This window comes from Ylistrum balloti, unplaced genomic scaffold (genome assembly GCF_031769215.1).
Source record: "Ylistrum balloti isolate Yb309-2 unplaced genomic scaffold, AGI_CSIRO_Ybal_v1 Utg369724, whole genome shotgun sequence".
Classification (NCBI taxonomy): Eukaryota; Metazoa; Mollusca; class Bivalvia; order Pectinida; family Pectinidae; genus Ylistrum; species Ylistrum balloti.
The window spans coordinates 2,478,777-2,504,053 of NW_026781942.1; the positions used below are offsets into that span (position 1 = coordinate 2,478,777).

General features: G+C 33.5%; 2 protein-coding genes across 2 annotated transcripts in view; one reads left to right on the forward strand and one right to left on the reverse strand.

Annotated features, from left to right (window-relative positions):
* LOC132565521 (plexin domain-containing protein 2-like) overlaps positions 1-8,724 on the reverse strand; it is a 131,728-nt gene extending 123,004 nt beyond the window's left edge. The window contains exon 1 of the mRNA XM_060230172.1: positions 8,637-8,724. Within this exon, the coding sequence (XP_060086155.1) occupies positions 8,637-8,724 (88 nt within the window). The remainder of the gene's footprint in view (positions 1-8,636) is intronic.
* Positions 8,725-11,316: 2,592 nt separating this feature from the next.
* The window catches only part of LOC132565522 (uncharacterized), a 66,207-nt gene continuing 52,246 nt past the window's right edge, over positions 11,317-25,277 (forward strand). The window contains exons 1-9 of the mRNA XM_060230173.1: positions 11,317-11,369; positions 12,097-12,253; positions 12,370-12,551; positions 13,227-13,387; positions 13,940-14,070; positions 16,231-16,357; positions 17,664-17,866; positions 19,081-19,155; positions 19,963-20,031. Of these exons, the coding sequence (XP_060086156.1) occupies positions 11,317-11,369; positions 12,097-12,253; positions 12,370-12,551; positions 13,227-13,387; positions 13,940-14,070; positions 16,231-16,357; positions 17,664-17,866; positions 19,081-19,155; positions 19,963-20,031 (1,158 nt within the window). The remainder of the gene's footprint in view (positions 11,370-12,096; positions 12,254-12,369; positions 12,552-13,226; positions 13,388-13,939; positions 14,071-16,230; positions 16,358-17,663; positions 17,867-19,080; positions 19,156-19,962; positions 20,032-25,277) is intronic.

Sequence of the window (25,277 nt, forward strand, 5' to 3'; positions counted from 1 at the left end):
TACTGCATTTTACAAATCCTTCCTCTGCCATTCAATGTAAGTAAACATGAAAGTATGCTATTTTTATACAGTGATTATAAGCCCATGCCTGGTAATAAGCCCACCATTGTAGTTCCTACTCCATTGTCCTTTAATGAGCCCACTCACTAAGTACTCTAAAGCAAGTTTCAGTTTTTGCCCCATGTGATTATACAAACAAATTTATTTTAAGTGGTGATGTAGGTATTTTACTTGTTACTGATTCATCTGGGCTGCAAGTTGTGCTATGATGTTAATATCTTATTTTCATTCACAAAATTGCGACAAGTAATCTTTTTTTATGAATACACACCTACATATATAGAAGAGAGAAGACGACATGCAGACATGTAAAGGTATGTGTTAAACAGTGTTAACCTCAATCATTATAAAAGAGAGTCTCAAGGAATGACCTTGACCCTGTGAATAAGTACAAGTGCTTATACAACACCATTAGTCAGGAAAGCTAGAGGCTTTCAAATTGAGAATCTTCAAATGGATGCCTAATTTAATGACTCAATACATAGGACTGTACGACTACATATATTATCAATAGTAAGAAACTGTTCATCCTCAGTAAAATCACACCGGAAAAATCCAGACTAATTCATCATATATTTTCCAAACATAACCGCTGAAATAAATAACCTGTTCACAAATCTCATTACAAGTAATAGTACTTCTATCTTTATATATCATAACAATCAATATGACATAGTGTATCAGACTCAAGTCTAGACACAACTCATTGTGCAGTCTTTGTACAGTTGATAGCAAATAAAATATATGAATACATGAAAAAGAACCTACCAAAGCTTGTCTATGTTAACAACTTATTGAACTATTAACAAAAACAAAATAACATCAGTTATCAATCATACTTCACTACAAGGAGTCGGTGAATACAAACCATGGTGAAAAAATTCAAACATCAGATTTTGAAATGCTAGATATTAATTTAAATCATGGACCTCAAACCATGCAATGATATCATGTTGAATCCAGACAAGAATACAATCTGCCCATCCAATTCTTCAAAAGATATAGATTATGTCAAATGAACATGTCAGGCTCCAGTTGCTCAAAGCTTGGTTTGTGGTAAATGAAAATTTGAAAATACGATCACACTAATCAAAACAATGTTGGTTTGTCAGCATTCTTTATCTTTTCATAGCTGTTTATTGCGATAGGTCAGATTGACATTATTTGAATGTCAATATTGCCTCCAAAGTCCTAATGTCTCTTGAATGGCAAGTTCGAGTTTTTCACTATGGTTGCTAGTTAACTCCATAATCAAGCTTTTAGCAAATGGGGCCAGATTTATACATACTCATTGTTTAATTTCCCAACACATTTCCTCAAACTGCAAAATTCTAAACAAAATTCTGTTTGCACCACTGCTGTGTTCCCCATTTGTAAGGATACAAAACTACCCATTTGGATGATATTCAAGACTTGTACCCCTGGTTTTAAAACACTCTCTGATGTCAATAAATAGTTTTGAAATACAAGGGAGAACACTCCATTTGAGTCATATTATAACATTTTAAAACAAATTAATCAATCCCAGTGTTTTACTCTTTGCCCTTAGTGAATGCAAGTTGAATTTTCATGATTTTCATTAAATTCTTTTTGAAGAAATGTGCCTGAAATTCTCCAGTGATCAATTTCTTCATATCCAGCTTTCAGCTATCTAATTTCAATTTTTTTAACAAAACTTAAACAAATTAGCAAGTTTATCCTAGTAAATCAGATTTCAGAGCTAAATTATCTACTGTCGTCTGTTAGTGAATCTTTCTATAAAACAGTGTTGAGGAAAAATTATTCTGTGTATACGTAGCAACTGTCACCCACATATAATCAACTTAGGATTCATGATCAATGAGAAGAAAGATGTCACCGTCACTGTCCATCAGAATAAATTGTTTTCATAATTAGGAAGAGGATAGCTTGACACTTGGATCTTAAGCCTCCTCACACAGTTCCAAGAATATATAAATCCTGTTATCGCCCAGTGTGTGGACTCCTTCCTATGGACAGTATTTGACAATCACTCAGATTTCATCTTGAATGATACAGTTGAGAGACAGAATGTCAAAATAGATATTTGGCACTCTTTACGCCAATACTGTTAACTGGTAAGGTCTTCTAGGGTACAATATTACTAGCCTTAAGACTTCCACTCTATGTATTGGGCAGTAATTCACATCACTGTTACCAGTATCAAGCATTACATTGGGTATCACAACAGTAACACCACAATATCAATGTCATCAAATAAAGATTGTGTACGTGGGGAAAATAAAACAAGCTTATATGTAATTTGAAATCTTTGCATTTCCTTCTTTTTCTCTATTTAACAAATCCTATTTTCTGTTTTCTTTTTCATGTACAATAGTATAAATATGACACTCATTGCAAATGTATTACAATTATATTATAACTACCACTTCAGTAAGTTTTAGGTAATAGAGACTGATTTTAATCTGTCAATATGTTACTTTCTGCTAGTGAGAGTCTAAAACAAATCAGTTGTACTAAAACACAAGATGTTACATGAGTTTCAATGTAATACAGAATTTTTTAAAACAAGTTCAATCATTTGTCATGTCATCAACAGTTTTAATGAGTACCATATATACACACAATGACACAAATGTGGGATTCTATTTATCATATTACCTGGTTTTTTCCCCGAACATTGACTGATTCCAATGCAAACAATACATATTTCAATATGAGGACAACCAATTGATGTCATCACAATGTGACTTATCTATCATGTCACAATAGTGTTATTATACATGTGTGTTATGTGATGTTCATGACATGGCTGTATGATATGACACAACAAGACAGTCATGTGATAAATATTTACTACTAACCTTGTAAGCTACCTTAAGAAATAAACAATAATTTCAGCAAGTTTTCAGCTTCTGTCAGATACATGAAACAGATATCATTGACCAATTATCATTCCAGAAGTAAGCAAAAATCCTACAATAAATAGGAAAATGTTCCTCTATAGAAATCAATAACTGAATCTTAGGCAGTCTGCAGCTCTTTTTTTTAATCCTGCATCACTTCATAGAAATAAATATTATTGACAGCACCAGCTCCTATCTGTCACCTATTGTCAGCCTACAAATTGCTGTATTAAGCTGTGAAGAATTTTCCAATCAGTTTTTCTGAATTTTTTTACAACTATCATATAACTTGTCTCTCAATGTTTACTGGAATCAATTAACGCTGTTTATCGAATTCTAATTACTACAATTATATAGCAAGTGATGTTGGTATGAATTTGCAAATGAATTAAGTTCAAAAGAATAGGATTATAACATATAATTAAATGCTTCATATTGATTTCCAAGACCTTGTTACGAAATGTTTGGTGTGGAGGATATAGGACTACTCTTGTAACATATATCGTTAAAATGATCACATTACAATGGTTGCATCAAGATAAGCCAAACCTTCTCAACTGCATTGTAATAACAATCTTTTGTGACAATGTCTGAATTCAAGCCACAAAAAAGGAATCATGTAAGTGCAAATTCTCAGTGTATTAATCCACGAAGTGATCACTTCTTCATGACATTTAGATAGTGAATTTGACCTCTGTGACCTTGACTTCAACAATATGAACCTCAACTTTAAAGGAAGAACTTAAAATCAAACATTTCATCAAAATATGAGTAAAGTGTTCTGTACCCACCTGAAAAAAATCCTACGAAAAATTACTGGAACTACTGTTTGTGGCCTTGACCCATATACAGCAGAACACTTGTCATTTACAATACTTCATTTCTAATCCTATAAATTCTACTGAGTGAAAGATTTCTGTAAAAACCATGAATCAAAACAATGTTTCACTTGCATGATTCTTATCTAGTGTTGGGAATCAGTTGCCATTTCAGGATCATTTATCAGATCATCTCACCCGATCAATAATTGATTAATAATCGTTTATGAGAAGGACATATATCTCCTTTTCTGCAATGATAAACTGATAACATTATACATAAATAAAGATAAGAGTTGCTGACTACCCAATGGAAAACAATATTTATTTTACGACACTATAGTGCTAATATTGACTTGTCTCTTTCATCTAAACCCTTGATCACTTCGAAATGTTTGTTAACAGGATCGAGATTTGAGACTTTTTCCTGCCATAGATAGGAAAACATGAATGTCACCTTTAATTTAACTGATGATAAATCATGAAAGTTTGTTGTCTATTACCATGAAAATCCATGTAATGTGATTTTACCATTTTTTTTATTGGAAAAATCAAAGCTTCTGTGAGGCCACCATCGTTGACTGTCAGAATTATCTGATACAAAACTGGCACAAAAAGGACATGACCATTTCTTTATGAACAACAGTAATAAATAAGATAATTACTGTATATTTAAATGCAAATAATCCGAGTCAACATCACGCAAAATCAGGACAAAATGGTTAAAAAAAGTTATAGTAACTAGGAAGACAGGAAACTAATGATTGGTAAAGACAGTCCCTGTTTGGTCCGTTGAAAAATGTCAATAAAAAAAAAGAGGAAAATCTTTTGAAACACTTACATGTTCAACTGTTAAGAAATGAACAAGTTTCATTTTATTCTCCCATACAAACCAAAGCCATGAGCACATTCCATTTTGATGTGGATTGGTGAAAGTTAACATTGATATATCAGAATGCTGAGTGCAGATTGAGTCTTATGATCCAACTAAGGAATTACTTCATTATTAAGGAAGGAATAGTCTTGGAGGGATTACCTTACCAAAATGTGTAATGTAACACTGTAACACATATGCATGGCTAATACATTCCGTGGAAGGCCATTCCAGGCTCTGTATACTGATTGCTTGCATATACAGAGTTGGGGCCTCAATTTAGGACAGCTGGCACATGCACAACATGACAGCATGACATGAAAGAAAACATGACTTGCAGAAATCATAATTACCCGGTTTAATTAATAACAGGTAGATAATGACTTGTATCTGTGATTTCAACACTGAACACTGTTGATTTGGCTTAGTGTGAAGATAAGCATTTATGTACTTAAGATAAATAAATATGGATTAAATAGATAGGTAAGGGAATGATAAAGTGTACTGTAACATGTCTGATGTCAAAGAAAACATCATGTAGTTTCTTCTTCCGTTGTATCGTACCTATGGTAAAACAGGAAGTAATTAAAAGTCTGTAAATGAGATGAAAATAAATTTTGAGGAGAATATTTTCAAGTTTTGGACTTTCTATTGTTGGTCTGATGTATTTAATGACGTTCTGAGATCAATTTCTTGGCTCCCCGAGATACATTTGAACTGAATTTCTGAGTGTGCACATTATGCAAGTAGAAGCATTTTTTTACTATTTTCAGTCCAAAAAAATAACTACACACAGTACGCAAGTTTTTATGGAAAGTAGTAAATCAAAATGGTGCAACCAACCAATACTTGATGAAATTGAATAATTGGAACATCACAACTTTTATCAACACAAAGACCACCAACCTATAAATACCACTTTGCTTACCTCCCTTGGGGGAATTTAAAGACAGTTAAGACTGCACACTAAAGAAAGGGTTTACCAGTTCGGGGCCTGTATGAACTCATCATCAGGAGAGTATTATAACCTGTGGAGTTTGATTTGAAACTTTAGAAATAGCTATGCCTTTAAAGTCAATTCAATAAATAGGTGTATATATCTACACGTGACTGTCCATAGCATGGTCATATGGTTGTGAGTTACAAGTTTTGAAGCATGACTCCATTATGACACACCTTTAAACAGCTTATACAGCATTTATTGTGTAGTCAGGTGTTTGCGGCTTACCTATGTATTGAAATGTAGTACATGGATGTTGGCTAAAACAAAACACAGCCTTCTAAACTTCCCCATCAGATATCTGTCAATAAAATTCTCTTTTTTTCAAAAAGAGAAGCACTGCCTCAATTTGCCAATGTAAACAGCTGCCTAGTCATAAATTTAAAGGCAAAATATCAATGAAAATGTAATTGTAATAAGATGACAACACAATCTGGAACTCTACCGTACGTATATGCGGTCCTTAGAGTCACAAAGGTTCAGATATAGGACAGTAATGTCATACCTCTAGAATATATAACTGTCACATTATATCAGCCATATGCAAAATTATATGTAGATGGACTTACTAATACTCCTGGTAGGTTGTTTTTTTACAAAAAAAAAGTAATTTCTTCAAATTTTAATCTTATACTGAAATAATTAATTTGCAGGAGATTTTCCATTTTGTCATCTATAATATAATGTCCCTTAAATTTATGAATATTTCTTAGAAAAAAGGAATGAATATAGTTTCATGATTAAGAATCATAAAAAAAAACCTTTTTGCATTACTTAATTGAAATAAAATTATTCTAGAACAATTCACCTGTCTATCTATTACATTTGGTTACATAGTTAACCTATATGATGAACTAAGTCATTGCTTGTATAACTGAATAAAAACAGAATTTCAGCAACACAAATTACACACGTGTTTATGCTGAGAACACGGCAATTCATCACATAGAAGATCTAAAAAATCAACTCAGTGGTCATGCACAATAATTCAATTTCCTGTTTTCTGTGTGTTTCACAGAATCCAGCTTAATATAACCTACTGCAACAGTGCCATCTCAAGGCGGTCATTTAGCATGACAGATCCAGGATGTAGTTGATATGAGTGATAACAATATAACCCTTTAATGATACTGGTACTTAATCACTGGCAAACTTGAATTTAAGACTTTTTTTCTTTAAAAAAGAAAGTGCCAATTCCTTGATTATATTGAAATTTTAAAAAAAAGTTTGTGTGTTTTTGCTCCAGTAATTTCTGCAATATTTACCATAAGATAATAGTTAAAAAACAAATTATAATACATTTGCAGCTCAGGCACTAATCAGCCAGATCAATTTTGAAATCTTATCATACAATAGAATGTAACAGTTTGCTTCTTTGATAAATTCCTAAATACTGATTTTGCTTTTACAGGACTCTCTGATTATGTATACCAGGTTACAATAAGCACTTGATAATATCTTTCAAATTCACAAGTAATGGTACGTTTGTTATAAATAGCAATTGCTACCACCATTTCTGAAAAAAATTAATTTGAATTTACCACAGAAATTATGTATACTACAACTCACATAATTGTGGTAATTACATGCATTATGCATATTTCTCCCAATTTCAAAATTAACTTCAATTTACCACAGGACTTAAAAATATACTAATCTGTTAAGAATGGCTCCATACGCTATAATACCTACACAGACTTAGACAGGCAAATTTCACGAATCACCAGGAATGAATTCTCCACAACTTCATAGATTTTTTTCTATAAAACAAAAGCTGCAAGTGCAGAAGAAAGGGGACTTGACATTTAATCAATACTCTTTACAGGGAAAGTGGAGGTCCAAGTTTGGAGGCTCAGATCTTCTGATGCTGCTGTTATAGTAACCTAGTTACTACCAACAAATCTCTCTCCTCAGAAATCAATTGCTACGTCAAACAACCATCATTCATAGCTATACACAAACCTCATAATGACAAACGCTTTGTAAGTGGTGGAAAAATACAAGATCATAAAATATTTAGATGGAAGCTATGCACAAGAATTGTTCATTTGCTAACTGTATACTAATAAAACTGTATCGGGACCTATTGATATTACATCCATGGAGAATTTGTTATAAAGCACTATAAATACTACTGTGAACTGGCTGGCAAGTAAATGTATCAAAATAACATAGAACATTGAATACAAATTTCTTATAAATAAATTTAAAGACAATTTATATCATTTATTTCATTCTATAATTGAAACACGGACATGCATGGATACAGCTGCATTGTAGAGTGAATGCTACTTTCTTTTTGTTATTTTTTGGATACACATTTAACAGATTTTTATTGTGATTTTCAATTGATGACACGATTACAAAAATATTTAATCCTAACCTGACTGCAAAACTAGAAATGCTTTTTCTTAGTATATGCATTCACCTTCACATGAACCATGGAGGGATGGCTCTTAGGAGAAATCTTATTATGTTCTGCTACCCTTTAAGCGGTCATATCACATTTATGCAGTCATATCACATTTAGTATCTAAACTACTATTTCTAATTGGCATAAGTAATATCTATTTCATTTCAATCGAGTACATATCATTCGGGAAAGCGATATAAAACTATTAGATTTGCTTGGCTTGACATCGTGTCTGACAACACACAGATCTTCGCTTCAGCGATCCCGGCTGATTTCGTAACAGAGTTGACAGCTAACATCAGGCATTGCTGTCATTGTGGTCAAATGCCACTCAGATATGTATAGTCCTATATTTCAAGTTTCTGAAAAGAAACCTGAAAATAACATAGCCTACATATTTTCAAAGCTGCCACTGATAAATAATAAATTAATAATACACTTTGTTGATAGTGTATTAAAGACCAATTTCGTGTTCACTGTCACAGGTAAAAAATGTTTTCCCTCAGGTAATTTTGCGTTGTGAATTTCGTGATTACCTTCTGAGACCAAAACATTAATTTTAAGTGTTTATAAAAGAAAGTCTTACCTTCAGAGTACCCTAAATCCACAAGAATACACAGAAATATTGCTAAAAACACTACTGTACGAGGTGAAAGTAACTTCGTCAGCGCCATGTTTGTATCTCAAATAGTTTCACGCAATTTCTCGCGGAATGACCCGAAAAACCCCGAGAGTTTCCAAATTTAGTACAATGTTTTGTTTTGGTCGCCTCTGATTGGTCAGTGTTTACACACGCAACCGTCCGGGAAATTTGATGGTGGAGAGAGCCTGCTAAAGATACGCAAGCTGCATTTTGAAACGTGGTTGAAGATATGAAAAATTGAGACAACATTTGTTACATCTCAGAAGATCTGGACGAAAGATTATTACACAGAACGTTGATGAGGTGGTTTATTTAACGAAATAGACCTGGTAAGTCAGGTGAAGGAAACATCAGCTCAACGAGCGGTCATGGGCGTCTGTTGACATTTTGAACGTTGATCACGATTGAAAGTCAAATGTTATGTTGTGGGAGTGATTTTCTCAAAAGTAATCTGATAAAATTGGCTAGTTGAAGAAAGCCATATAACATATTCCATTATTTGAATACGACACCCCAGATGCACTTGAAAAGTGGGCCTACCAAAAAAGCTGCGATTTGAAAGGTGCACAGACTATTGTAAACATTTTGGGATTCCATATTCGTTGAATGTAATCGTTGTTTAACAGTTATAATTTTGGCTGTCCATAACATTTGAAGTCATAAAAATGAAGAACATACCGCGGGATATGTTTGACAAAATCTGTTGTCATGGTTAAAACTTAAGTTCAGAACATGCGTAGATTTTAGTCAACGTAGAGTGTTCTCCCTTTAACTGTTATTTTCTAGGAAAATATGTAGAATTGATATAGTTATCAAATTTGTTAATGTTTATTTGTTGTAAACAGCTATTGGTAATAATAGTTTTAATGTAAAATTGATGATTAAGTGGGTAAGTGGACTATCACATAAATATCAAATGAAGTAAGAATTTTTGGGAAAACTAAATTAGTATTGCAAAGACTACAGCCTGCACACCAATTCTAACAAAATTCTGTTGTTTTAACTATTTGTAATCCAAATCAAAGGTTAGCAGGCACATTCTATATGAAAGAATAGGAAAAATTAAAAAAAAACATGTGTTAAGAGGTCTACCCATTCAAGGTTATCACTGATTCTATACAGGATATTACAAAGAAAATATTGATGGATAATCAGAGATAAGATTACATCAGGAAAGATCAAGCTAATTGAACATGTATTCAATTGGCAGTAAAGTTTTTATATGTGTCACCAGTGAAGAACTGTGCCTATATTTTGATAAACCAAGTGATGTTAAAAACAAAAACAATTTGATTTTCTCTGTGTATTCATAATTAACCAAAGAAAAGACAAAACACACAGGCACTACCAAAGTCAGCGTGATGACTCATGATATGGATGTTGTTATAACAAATTCAATCTGACATATACAGTTACTAAATAGCTCATACTGCCATGGCTGTTGTCAGTTCTGTCACATATACATATCAATAAAACTGTTATTAAGGTCTCTGGTTCTATTGAAACTTGTCAAAATAGAGGCTACAATTGTAACTCAAGTTTGTAAAAAAAAAAAAGAGAGATAGGAAATGCTGTTAGGATATTTTCAATATAAATATATAACTACAAACAGGGACTGAGTCTGATGCCAACAACTTTCAATATTTGCTGCCTATCTAACTCACAACTATTAAATATGGGTTATTTGCACTGAAACAAACTGGATTGCAGTGCCATAAGACACTGACATAGTTGGAGATTTCAGGTTACTCTAACACTAGGTAGTGACACAGCAGTTGATAGGTAGGCCTATAAAGTGCCCCACATCCTCTCCTTTCTGATCTTGACACAGCAGGGTGTCAATTGCTTCTAGCCACTGGAAATTACAGCTGACACAAAGGAAATAGGAGTGACCTGTGTTGCTTGCCCCTGGGAAGTCAGACAGGATAAAGAGAATTAGCATTAAGGCCTGCTGTCATGTGTTAATTTCAATTAAGTATATACACTTATGCATGACCAGATAAATTCTTTACTTACCTGGATGGGTTATGTCATACCTACTGGGGAAGAGCAGAGACCAGGACCTATGTCCATGGTATTTTAGGAAAGGGGGCTTATGAAAATTAGGTAAAAACTTGGGACCTAAGTATAAATTTCAAAGTCTTAAGTGTGATATATTTTGAAAGATATTATAATTATCCCTATTACTTGGCAATAGGCAGATGTTTTTATCAAAAATAAGTATTGCCAAGATTTTGATTAAATACCAAGTAAGAATATGTTATTATGAGAATTACACAGTATTTATGTTCATCATTTAAACAGTGCAACGTTTCAATGTTTAAACTAGAAATAAGATAGTTGTTTGTTCAGTTGGGAAATTAACTGCTTCTTGAATAGAAATTTAAATTCCACACATTTCAATAATGAAATAATTACTAGGATATTTTGGAACATTATCTTCAGGTTGCTAAAGTCAATTGAACAGAAGTTATTTACACAATCAGTAGAACATTAGAGTGTTACATTCCGATGGCTACATCTTTATCAGGAAAAAAGAAATAATTTTTTATTAACACTTATACAGCTCAAAATATCTTTGGAATATTGATAAAGTTATATTTTATGTTACAGTAAACTAAGAATGATTAAAACATCTGCAAAAAGCAGTACAAAGACTCCAACGACAAGCATGAGGTAATGTATACAATCATTCATATATTCTTCTCATGACACCATAAAGTTCTAGTAATTTATTTAAGATAATTTGAAAACATTTAAGCTGTTCATTATCTCCAAAATGCATGAAAATGTTTGACTGGGCATTATTAATATGTCATTAATTAATCAATTACCACGGTTCTCCTAAGTCAGAAACTTTTGGCAGAATTTCTAAAAAAAAATGTACAAACCTGACATTGATTGTTTTCAGGAATTAAATGAATTACCTAGGTACTATAAAATTTTTGACAAAATAAAATGTTTTATGGTTATATTAGGTTGTAACAATTAACAAACTTGTGAACTCTACTGTGTTATTTAAAAAAAGAAATGTGAATTTGTTATATTGATAAGTGGGAAATGTTCACTTAGGAATGACATGTATTTTGTCATTGCAAATTCATTTACATGTTCTTGCTTCCAAAAAGGTGCAGGATTTGACATGAGCTTTTGTGAAGACTTTCTATAATCAATGCACTATACTTTCAAATTATGTGCATATCTTTAAATGTACTTTAATAAAACCCTTTTTATTCAAACCATTTGTTATAATTTATAAAAAAAAAATTTTAAAGTGTTAACGAACCAAAACTTTCAAAAACCTGTTTTTATTCTTTAGATGTTTTTACTTCTATTAACTGGTGAGATTTTTAAAGTTTACATCAGAAGTTAATATTGAATACCTTTTATTAATTTATTACAGTCGATTACCAGTGCCTCGCAAATCTTCTAAGAAATTGTCACCCTTACCGGGATCTTGTCACAAGGCTCGCCCAGCCCCTAATTTCAGCAAGCTCCACAAGAACTGGCAGGACAGATTTGAGACTGGAAAAATGAGCGGAAAGAAACCCTGCACTGTGGTATGTATACTATCTCAACCAAACATATAAAGTATTGGTATAATTTGAAAAATGAACCATTCATGTTTTAACTTTTACCATTTCTGTCTAACATTAAATAAATATTGTGGTGACAGCCCAGAGAATTTGAGGTGACACGTCCAGGGACGAAATTTACACGAGATGGAGCAGACTCCGATGGAGAAAGCCTGCCAGATTTCGAGGCTGACCAACTTGCTCTGGAGTCAATTTTGAATGAACGAGGTGTTGGACAAAATAGGATCACAGGAAGAGCCACCGTGGCCACAGAAAAGCCAAGGTATGTTGAATGAAGGCTATTCCAGTAAAACATATGCTTGACCCCAGAACTCCATAATATTATAAAACTTCTATTAATGGTTTGGTTTCCTGTCCTTATTTCAAGTAACTTACTTAAATTCTTTGGATAATACTAACGGAAAATAAATCTTGATTCCTGAAGTGGGTTGGATGTTTTACTGGAATACCATCCTCACATGCTGTCAATCAGCATTCCCATTGGCCATGTACAAATTTTTTTAACCACAAAAGTTCAACTTGACCCCCTATTTTCTAGATTTTGAAATTGTAAATGATACAAAAATGTTACAAAATAATCATATTTACCCCATAATTTGAGCAAGTCGTAATCCTGTTAATGCTTAGACTTGTAGATGGACAGTAGATTTATAACAAATGACATTCAGCTTTCTCATGCAGTAGTTTATGCAAGGCATTGTTTGGACAGATTTCTATCAAGGAAAATCTAAGCTTGTTGCATGGTAGGTACTTCCTTTTTCAAGCTGAGAAGGAAAATGAAAAAAATGTGGTTCATGTTTTGATGGTAAAACTCTTGGTAGTGTTTTGCAGTTTGTGTTTGACATCACCATGCTGCATAAAAGTCTTTATGATCCTGAATTTTTTTCACATATAGGTGATATCACAAAAGATCATGATTTGTAAATTTTACCCCCAGTATTGGTAAGATGAAACGAAGTCGAAGTGCCCACAGTATTGGAAAGAGAAGAGTATTTGGAGAGCTAGCATGTGACCCTGAACAGAACCGAAATGGCCGTCGTCGTAGTAGAAGTGCAAAGAAAGCACTTGAGTTTTCAAAGGAGATTGAGCAATCTGCAGGTTGGTAATTGGAGTGTCTAGATGCTGTTTTAAGCATTTACTATGCTTGGGTCATTTGAGGTGCAAAACTAGAAATTTTTGACATTAAAGTTTATACAGGAACCATGATCATGTCTGACCCTATATCTGTCAAATGTACATGGCTATAGTAACTTTAAAGAATTATAATGGATAAAGTGATGGCAGATGAATAAAAAGGATAGCAGTTGATGGCAGCGGTAACAAATGACAAACAAATGGATGAAACTAAAGCAATGCTTTCTTCTTCATGAAATAGGGTTTATATTCAGTTATGTCATATTTATCTTCATTCCAATTCATTCTAGCTCTAATTACTGGGAAACATTTCAACAAGAGGTTAAGTGTATATTGTTAAAACATATAAAATGCTTTTGTCCCTGTTAATGTGTTACCATGTCTGTTGGTTTTGTTCCATCACATTGTGTCTCGTCTTGAGTCAATGTCACATCAACAGATTTGGTTCATATCTATACTATATTGATGTCTTAGAGATGTTTTCTAGTTTGTATTTATGTAAGTGTTTCGTTAAAGAATCAGAGTTCCAGCGAGATGACAAAGCCATGGAAAGTATCCTAAATGAAACCGGAATATCTGTAATAGGCAACAATCAACAGGGACGTCTAACATACGCAGGCCAAGCTTCTGGAGCAGCAATAACACAGGTGTCAAACTTTTGCTTTAAATCTTCTATGATTTATGGGGAAATGCCTAGCTTGATGTGATCCATTATATAATAGAATGTTGCAACTTTGCTGGTTGTAATGATGGCCAAATACTGAAATCTGCACCTTTGATAAGCCAGATTTAAGCCCTATGATATCAAAGGGTTAACGATTAGAAACTACTTAAACGACCAAGCATTCATTTGCATCCATTTTTTCCTTAACAACCAGTATTAGTTTAAGAATACAGAAAATACTCACACACAGATAAAATTCACTTATTTATTTCCTTTGAATCATAACCATGGTGCTGAATGGGCATCATGTACAGAGGACGAACCCAAAAGTCACTTTCAGAAGCAACCTCAAAATTTGAATTGAGTGCAGAAAGAGTTAATGAGTTTCCTCTATTAGAGTTAACTTTTACCTAATGCTCTGCTTAGTATGAGATGGGCCTACAGTATGTTATTCACTGAGGTAGACACCCATCACAAGACCTTGCCTCAAAATGGAGTGGTGAAATGATAGGTTGACTAATCAATGTACATGTATTCTCAATAGCAGTAGGTCAGAAGTATATTTTAAAGTCAATATCTATCACAATAGTTTGTTCAACTATCCATTGGTAACAATAATTCTATCACAAAACAAAAATGCTACTTGAAAGCAAGATTTTTCAACAAGGAATTGCCATTTATTTAGAAAAGCGTCTTCAGGACCTCGATCTGGGTAGCGCTAAATACAAGAACAGTGCGATCGCCTATTTGAAACAGAACTTTAAGCACAAGCTGTTACATTGATGAGAGTTTTATATATAGTGTTATATTGTTGTTTCCAAATGATGTAATGAAATCCAATGGGTCTAAATGTTTTAAAAGTTGGTGCAGCTGTACAAAGTTTTCTACTTTATCGTTACAGCCACACAGACAGGGTAGAAAAAAATGCAGCAACTTTCAAGATGTTTTGACACAAAAGATGCGCTGAATAAATAAAGTGCTAATGATGAGAAAACTCTAAGAGGGTATAACCTAGGGCAGGAATACAAACTGCTCTTGAACGCTATTCATCTAGGGACAGCATAAAATTGAAGTATAATATGTATCTTGATTAAAGATTTTATTGAAGCAATGAATAATATCTGTATAGGTTGTAACTTTCATGGTGGTATACAAGGCAGATTTCTAGGTAACATTGAAACGGGCTATAGCCACTGAATGTCTAGAAAGCTTCGATCATGTGACATCATTTGTGAGTAATTCAAAATGGCCAAAACGGGCTGAAAGGATGTCTTGTAAAACATGATAATTTTTTATATATATAGTGTCCTTAGAGCATTTTTGCTTTGCTGAAAAAAAAATGTCTAAGCTACCATTGTATTTTGGTATGGAAATGCATGCGATTGTATTTTTCAAACGAGACATCAAGGCAGGAGGTAGGTCCATCTGACTTTACTTCAGGGTAGGATTTATAGGGCTTGACAAGGGATTCCGATGACGGACATTGTCAAATGTCTGATATAAACAAGTCCGAAGGAAGAATCCCAAAAGGGATTAGGAGGACAGTAGTGGCATTTTAAAAATCATTCCCAATAAACAGCCTAAACACAGAGGAAGGGCAGCAGTATGGTTATGTGAAAGATTAATAAAGTGTAACAAAACAGATCACCATCATTTGGTAGATGGCTTATTTTCCTACTTTAGACCTATCCTTTATTTTTTGACACAGCTCTACCAACCATGTATGAAGTGTGTCAACCTTACTGTTAAAACCAAATAATCATATGATTATTGAATGAATCAGGTCATCACCTTTTAAGACATAAAACAAGTTTGAAATAAAGAAAACTTAAACCTAAATTTATTGTAAAACTTAAATGAAACCTATATGAAAACAATAGCTGTGTACAAGTTTCAGAACAAGTATCATGGCATGGCATGTTTATTTATAAAATGAATAATATGAAAATATTGAAAAATGAAACAAATATCACTATGCAGCCTACTTGATTGTACGAAAATGTATGGAGCCAGTGTGATAAATATTATCACTATAGTCACTTTGCTATCGCAATAATATTTCTTTTTCGGCTTCAATAGTAACCTTTAGTGAAATGTTATTTTCACACTTTGAACATTAAGATGTTTTTCTTCTTTACGTCAGACTCGTCAGTCCCTGTATCATGTACCACAGACAGACAGGATGTCCATGAGTAAAGCTATGACAGACTACCAGAATCTATTGTTGTCTAAACTGGGTTCCAAAAGTGCTAAACTCCAAACACCTACAGGTATATATTTATAATTGTCTGCACATCTTGTTACGATATGCTAGGAAGTTTTCACCCTCAAACATATAAACATATAGCATATAGACTCTTTTAATTAAGAAGATTTGCACCATAGTATAATAAAGAAAGCATCAACTTCCAACATCTACTGTTCGTTATAATAGCTATTATATCTGACAGACAGTCATATGATTTTGACAGTCAAAGTTTGTTATTGATATTTCCTGAGAATCACTGAAAGGATATTTCTAAAAAATGAAATGTAGATTCCCCTTGGTCTCTAGTTGTGCCTGGGTAATTTTGAGTTCAACCAGGACATAAATAAGGCTGGCAGGTGACCATCTTGGAATTTTACAGTGGAATTTTGTTATCAAGAAGTTGTTTTTGAGAAGTGCAAGACAAATATTTCTCAAACTTGATAAGTAGGTTCCCCATTTTCCAAGTTGTGCCAATTCAAATTTTTTTTGTTAAAAAAAACTATGGCTGATTGAAGACCATCTTAGATTTTGACAGTTGAAGATTGTAATTGCTATTTCTCAGAAAGTTCTTGTTAGATCCTTTTATGCTACCCAAAGTGAGAGCATATAATAGTTGCTTTGTTTGTCCGTCCATTATAATTTTGTCCTAAGCATAATACAAAAACTATCAGAGGTATCAACATAAAACTTCATAGGTAGATATATCTCAACAAGGAGAAGTACAGTGCACCAGAAACATCACTCTTATTGCATAATTTAGAAGTTATTGTCCTTTGTTATTTTTCATACTTAAATGTTGTCTGGAGCATTACACTAAAGCTATGAGAGATACAATCATGAAACTTCATAGGTAGACAAGTCTCAAAGAGAAAGAGAGCAGTGCACAATACTCATCTCTCTCTTATTGCCCTTTGTTATTTTTTATACTTAAATGTTGTCCCATTTAGGAAGCGTAACCCATCTCTGATGGCCCTTGTTTGAATAAGCACCTAATTCTCGGATCTTGTTTAACTGATCCCAAATATTTGCTAAAAAAATATGTTTTATTCAAAATTGAAATGAATAAGAGGTGTTAAAGTTCCATTTCATAACCGTTTGGAAAAGTATCCTTTTTAACTCAACTTGGTTGTAAAACTGAAAAATGCATGCAAAAAAATTACACATTCCATTATATTACAGTGATTAATTGTTAAAAGCATAGTCCAGTAATGCCTTTTTCTTCCTTTTTCAAATTGAAATGCAGAAGATATAAACTTTGGTAATTTTATGATTTTTCATGCTGAAAACTTCCTTTATTTCAATCAAAACTTTTATTTTGCCTTCTCCAGTTGAATCAGTGAATACCATCCTGGACAAATACAATGCCAGTCAGCTGATGCCCAAAGTTGTTCAGTCTCCATTTGGACGAACAGTGACCGCCCCAATGAGGAATTCCATCTATAAGTCTTACCAGATGCAATCAACTCTACGAAGTCCCCATCCCAATGTCTCTTCAGGCAAGGAGGACATGGCTGATGTTAATGCCCGCACGGTAATTATGATGGCCTCATATTCGCAAAAGTATCTCGGTAAAGTGTTTTTTGTTTTCTTTTCTTTTCTTTTTCAAATCCTTATTGGACAGAAACTTATTGTCACAGGACAATTTCCTCATGATAGTAAAGGTTTTTATTTTGCCTCAGACTACAAAGATAATTTAATTGATTGAACTTCAGTGGCACATTTATATTCTGTTGAAAAAATGGTCATTGAAAGTGAGAGTCAGCAAAACAGCTTACAGTTACAGAAGATTTTACCCTGAAATATACACCAATCTTCACATAGAACTTGCAAATTCTTTAAACAGATACATAAAGATCTTCTGATGCTGTGTTAGTTGGAAATCTCAGTTGGGAATTTTGAATTTTGAAACCTCAGCAGGGCCTTATTTTAGATTGTAAAAATCTTAGCTACAGAATGGAAATGACCATCTGGTGTAATGATGGCTTTTGCTGTGTGAACCGAAATTCTCAACCATCTATTGGGAGTTTTTGAAAGTCAAATCTGCAACAAAGCCTCATTTTAGATTGGGAAAATCTTATCGACTTGATGAAGATGTTCTCTTCTATAAGTCATGATGTGAATAATAGTTTTATCCTGTGTCAACAGTATTAAAGAGAAGTCTGCCAGATGGGTTAGGATGTTCTTGGCAGTTGTGATCAGAATAGAGACTTGACATGATTTCAGGTGCCAAAGATGGACTTGTAAACATTGGGGTTATTTAAGGATTTTAACAATCCTTGAAAGTAAATTATTTGAACAAGCCCAGAAATTTTCATGGATGTCTTGGAAAGTTGCATTTCATTTCATGATCATATAGTGCAGAATGGACCTCAAGTACATATAAGAATGGTTTTCAGTTTTAACTTTGGACAAATAGTAAAATAGACAAAAGTTAAACTTCTGCAACCGTTTCCCTTTATAAAATATCAGGGTTTTTTTTTTCAATGTTTGGGATGGGGTATTTTTGCCTTGTTGATTTTTTTTTTGAAATTTGTCAGTTTGGAGTAAAATTTTCAGAAGGAAATTGCAAATTTGGGGAAATTGGCTAAAATGATAATTAATACTGCAGAATTTTGGAATATGTAACATTTATAATGCAAATGAAGAATTTCACAATAAAAGACTTTGTGGAGTTTGTAGTCTGATTGCCAAATGGCTAGTTTTATTTTACTGATATAGGTGTTTAAAATATTCTTATATTTTCAGCCTAAGAGGGTTTTAACACGAGAGGCACACGACAGCTCTAGGAGGGCACCCTACAACTGTAAATCATCCTCAAAGGTATGATCAACCAAGTAAAGATAAGGACCAAATAATTGATGATAATTATTAAATTTAATTTTGGAGGTTCTATTTTTTCACAATTTTAAGGATAGAATGAAAGAGAGAAAAAACCTACCTAGAAATTAAAAAAATTCATTTCTAGACTTCTGCAAAAATATATCCACTTTAATATCCACTTTACTGAAAATTTGATAAAGGGGAAAAAAACTAAATTACAATTAATATACACATGCTTATTTTACTTCTTGGAGATCTAAAAAGATTCCGTAGAAAAGAAGATTCAGAAAAACTTCTATTAAATACAGTTATGTTTTCATATACAAAGAATCTTGAAGATAGGTTGGTGTTAGTATGGCCTTGTCGTTTATAAACGCATGTTTGGATGTCGGTCCCAATGTCCACATTATCTCTTGCAATTAACAACCATAGTTATTTTGACTCTTCAGATATGGATAGAATTTTGTACATCACAGTCTGTTAGAAAGATAAATTGAATACAAGTCTTTTTCTGGGATCTCTCTGGGGCCGCATATGTGCCCCATTCCCAATGAGATTTATTTATGATATTTCCGTGATATATAGTTTTCTTCTGAACATTTTTTACCATAGATAAATTTTCATTTGAAAATGGGATTTAAAAAATCTTTTCCAAATGATTGTGGGGAAAAAACTCTGGCACCGAGAAAAAAAACTTTAAAAAGAGAGAATTTTCTAACTTGCCATATACAAAAATCTATTTGCATGTATAATTGACAACCCGGAGAAAATGTATCAGGAGGACTTTTCAATTTTTTTGTATTGTAGAAAAATGTTAAATGGGCAGATGTCTTGAAAGATGAAGACAGCTGTGATGGTCCAGTAGCCTTCAAAAAGGTAGGTCAAGTTAGATAGACTAATATTATTGTTTTGGTGATCAAGTTAAAGCTGTTCTACTTTATCAGGGTAAATGGATTTGATGTGACTATGTCCCTTTCATGACAGTATCTCAGATATGATGGATGAGAAGGATTCTCGGTAATGAAGCCCAGAGGATAGGGAGAAAAACTTTAATCTGTACTTAATCTCTGCCATATAAAAAATCTGACTCAGAGATTACACACATTTTTAAGTTGACAAGTATGATTTAAACCCAGAATACTGAAATATACACGTATTTAAGAGACTTGTGTTGTCACAATGAGGAAGTGATTGACACGATACTACAGTTTCCAGAAGAGGAAACCATCCACACCATGGAGTATCAAGTCATCAATTATCAAACAAGCATGCTTTTGATATACTTGTGTCTCCTCATTTCAGAAGAAATATTTACCAAAAACTATTTTAATACCTTGCTTATTGCTCCTCAGTTTTCCCTTCAACAATTATCCTAGTTTTTTATCATTATATTTTTTGTTTCAGTTTTTCCAGTTCAATTAAAAAAAAGGAACCAACATATTTATTAAAGACCTTCACCATAAAAAACCTTGAAATCAATTTACTATTTACCTAGAATAGTTTTTTTCTTGTTGATTTTTTTTTCAACAATAAGAATGTTTGTGTCATTAAAGCTTAACACATCACAATGACTAGGATCCTATTCCTGCCATACAATCACTTTGAGGACTTTGTTAAACGTAACGATAACAAATATACCATTCCTGCTTATTGTAACCTGATGCAGAATATTGAAGAATGAGGTCTGAGTCATACTGGATAAGAAATTTCTTGGAAACACTGGTTTTATAGGAGTTCATGTTGTGATCTCTTCAGGGTTTGCTTCCTAGTGGTCATTTTGATGCTGGGGTATCTAGAGCACTCATAGTTGTCTTCCCCATAACATGAGATGGCTTCCAGAGAAACATAATCTAGCTTTAGTGAGATAGAACCACATTTTTTTAATGTTCACATGTCTCAGATGTGATTTCAAAGCTAGAGAACTAGTGAAGCTGTCTGTCTTACAGAGATGCAGTAGGAAATGTATTGAGGTCATGCAGTACTTGTGAAGTAACTAACATGCTGCTGTTCAGATTTAAAATCTAGGCTTAAAGCAGCACGCCTTCTCATAACTACAGAGGTCATATGAATAACTCCATTATCAGTTCAGAAGTACATTTACAATTTTCCATTACATCTAATTTTTAGTCCCTTCCTCACAAAACTTGACAGAGAATCCTAATATTTGCTATAGACCAGTTGTTTGTCTTCCTGTCCATTTGTCTGTACATTGCATTGAGAAGACATCTTTGATCCTTGTTTTGAAGTATCAAAAACCTACCTAGGATTCTCTGGAAACACTCATTGGACCAAATATGTTGTCCAGTTTTGAAAGAAGTCTAAGTTACGGAGTAAACATGAAATTTACTGGGATAAATTTATTTGTTCAGACGAAAAAGAAACAGGATAAGAAAGATTTCATTGTATCCATACTTGCACCACTGGTTCATATATTTCATGCTCTCTGAACAATTTTGGGGGAACATATAGTCGCTACCCTGTCTATCCTTTCAAATGTGGGGTAAAACTTTGCCCACAGTTAAGCAAGGATCATGGTCATACTAAGGGGATGTACAAAATTCTGAACCCTTGACCCCTCAATTTCAGAGTTATTGCCATTTATTAAAATTTTGTGTCCTGAGCATAACTTAGCTTGCATTTAAACTAGGGTAACAAAACTTGGTGTAAGCATTGATCATACTAAATCGATTTGCAGTGTACCAAATTCAGGAACCCAACCCCCTAGTTATGCAGATATGTAGAGCACAACTCTAAATTGCTTGCATTTTAACTAGAATAATGAAACTTGTTGGATATATTTATTATGCTAAACAATGGGCAGTGTACCAAGATCAGGGCCTCTCAGTTAGAGAATAATTGCCATCTGTTTAAAATATCTTGTCCAGACCATAACTTTGCTTGAAGTTAATGTATGAAGATGGTGTGCAGTGTACAAGTGTTAGGGCCTGGAGCATCTTAATTAAAGTTATTGCCCTTTGTTAAAAATTCAATATCAGAAGCATAACTTTGCCCACAGTTATGCAAGGATCATTAAAGTTAGTGTTCATATTGATCATACTAAGACAATGTGATGTGTACATCAGTCATACAAAAGCAAGATGCAGTGGAGCAAAATATGAGTCATTTTCCTTTATTAAAATTTTGTGTCATGGGCATAGGTTTAAAATAAGGATCATGGAACTTGGTGTATACATTTGTCATGTTAAGGGAATGTGCAGTATACAAAATTCAGAATTATGACCCTTTGCTTAAATTTCATGTACAATAAAGTTGCTTTTGGGGAGCATTCATCAGTTAAACTAATAATCTTGTCATGTGTATTATTTTTAAAGGAGCTAAGCAAGATATAGTGATCATTTATTATTATCAAAAAACTGATATCAAAGTTCACAAGATGATATCTGTTGACAGATATATCAGGTTCTTGGAAAAGCTGGTTTTAGAAATCACTGTTTAAACAACGAAATAATTTCTTTGTTGAATGTTTGGACTAGTTATGTGATCAGTTTTACAGTAGTGGGGATTAGTTATTGTAAGAAGTTATTGCTTGTAATGGGGGGAAATGACATTTCTAATTGTAAATTATACAAAAAACATTGGACAATATGACTGCACTTGTCCATACTGATACTGTTAACAAACCTATTTCAGCAGTGTTTTCTTTTCAGCATGTTTTGAGCACAAGCTTTGCTTAGATGTGATTGCCATAATTCCAGTTTTGCATATCATTAATGTAGCTGTATTATGTGTGACTTCATTATAGCACTTATTTGTTCAATGTTTGATTGTACCAAAATAAGTATGTTTAGTAATCCAAACACAACGCCATTATTTAGATGGTATTCAACAAGCTTAAGATTGCAGTTGTCTCTCTTTCAACTGCCACAACAGCACCCAAAATAGAATTTTGGTGGATAAAACCCTGAGAATTTTTTCCTTTAAAACCTGAAAAAAGGAGAGAGAAAAAAATTGTAAAATTCAATTTGAAAAAAGAAGAAAATAATAAAGTTTGTGTCTGCCTGTTTAACTGCAAGAGATTAATAATTAATTCAAATAGTCATGTAATTTTCAGTTATTTGTATGGTCTATGAACAGTTAATGATTTTGAAGGGAAATAACTCAAATGTCCTTATGGAATGTGTTTGAAGATATCTGCATTTGCTACTGCCCAGTTTGTTTTAGCACTGACAAGAAGACATCTCTGAAATCATTCTACCTTTCTCCTATATAAGAAAATGCTTTTATTGAAAAAAATAAAAAAAAAAAAAAAATGATGAAGTGGTAAAGATAAAAGAAAATACATCATTGGGAAAGGGGAAGATGTATCAAACTTTAATGCAGGTATTTCATTATTAGAGAGAAGGAGAAGACGTCAGATGATATATTTTGTCATGCAAATCATATTATACCAGTATAGTCAAATTAACACTTGACCAGTAACTAAAGTATGCAGAGTAATGTGGATGTCTATTGATAATTATAGGTGAAACATGTCTTTTCAGACAATAAGAGAGAGTTCCTGCCCCTTAGCCTTACTCCAGTCTCCCCACAGCATTGCAAATTAACTTATCTTCACAAGTGGGTCACATGTCAGTTGGAAAGGCAAAGAAATCAATAGCTAATTGTTCCGCTGAGAATGTCAAGGTCATTGATAGTTGTCCCTGGTGACATTGATTGGAGAATTTTGTCTACCTGTGCTTCATCTCATGCTGAAGGCATGTGTACAGTACACTAATAATTTACATCCATTTTACAAGACAAATTTAAGACAGACTATACACTGATAATGTACTCCATCACACACTGATAATGTACTCCATCACACACTGATAATGTACTCCATCACACACTGATAATGTACTCCATCATACACTGATAATGTACTCCATCACACTGATAATGTACTTCATCACACTGAAGACAGGCTATACACTGATAATGTACTCCATCACACACTGAAGACAGGCCATACACTGATAATGTACTCCATCACACACTGATAATGTACTCCATCATACACTGTAGACAGGCCATACACTGATAATGTACTCCATCACACTGATAATGTACTCCATCACACTGATAATGTACTCCATCATACACTGATAATGTACTCCATCACACTGATAATGTACTCCATCACACTGAAGACAGGCTATACACTGATAATGTACTCCATCACACACTGAAGACAGGCCATACACTGATAATGTACTCCATCACACACTGATAATGTACTCCATCATACACTGTAGACAGGCCATACACTGATAATGTACTCCATCACACTGATAATGTACTCCATCACACTGATAATGTACTCCATCATACACTGATAATGTACTCCATCACACTGATAATGTACTCCATCACACTGATAATGTACTCCATCACACACTGATAACAGGCCATACACTGATAATGTACTCCATCATACAATGATAACAGGCCATACACTGATAATGTACTCCATCACACACTGAAGACAGGCCATACACTGATAATGTACTCCATCACACACTGATAATGTACTCCATCATACACTGTAGACAGGCCATACACTGATAATGTACTCCATCACACTGATAATGTACTCCATCATACACTGTAGACAGGCCATACACTGATAATGTACTCCATCACACTGATAATGTACTCCATCACACTGATAATGTACTCCATCATACACTGATAATGTACTCAATCACACTGATAATGTACTCCATCATACAATGATAACAGGCCATACACTGATAATGTACTCCATCACACTGATAATGTACTCCATCCCACACTGATAACAGGCCATACACTGATAATGTACTACATCATACAATGATAACAGGCCATACACTGATAATGTACTCCATCACACTGATAATGTACTCCATCACACACTGATAACAGGCCATACACTGATAATGTACTCCATCACACACTGATAATGTACTCCATCATACACTGATAATGTACTCCATCACACACTGATAATGTACTCAATCACACACTGATAATGTATTCCATCGTACACTGATAATGTACTCCATCACATACTGAAGACAGGCCATACACAGAGAGATACTGTATCAAATTGCCAAGGATAATAGTATGCTTATGTTATA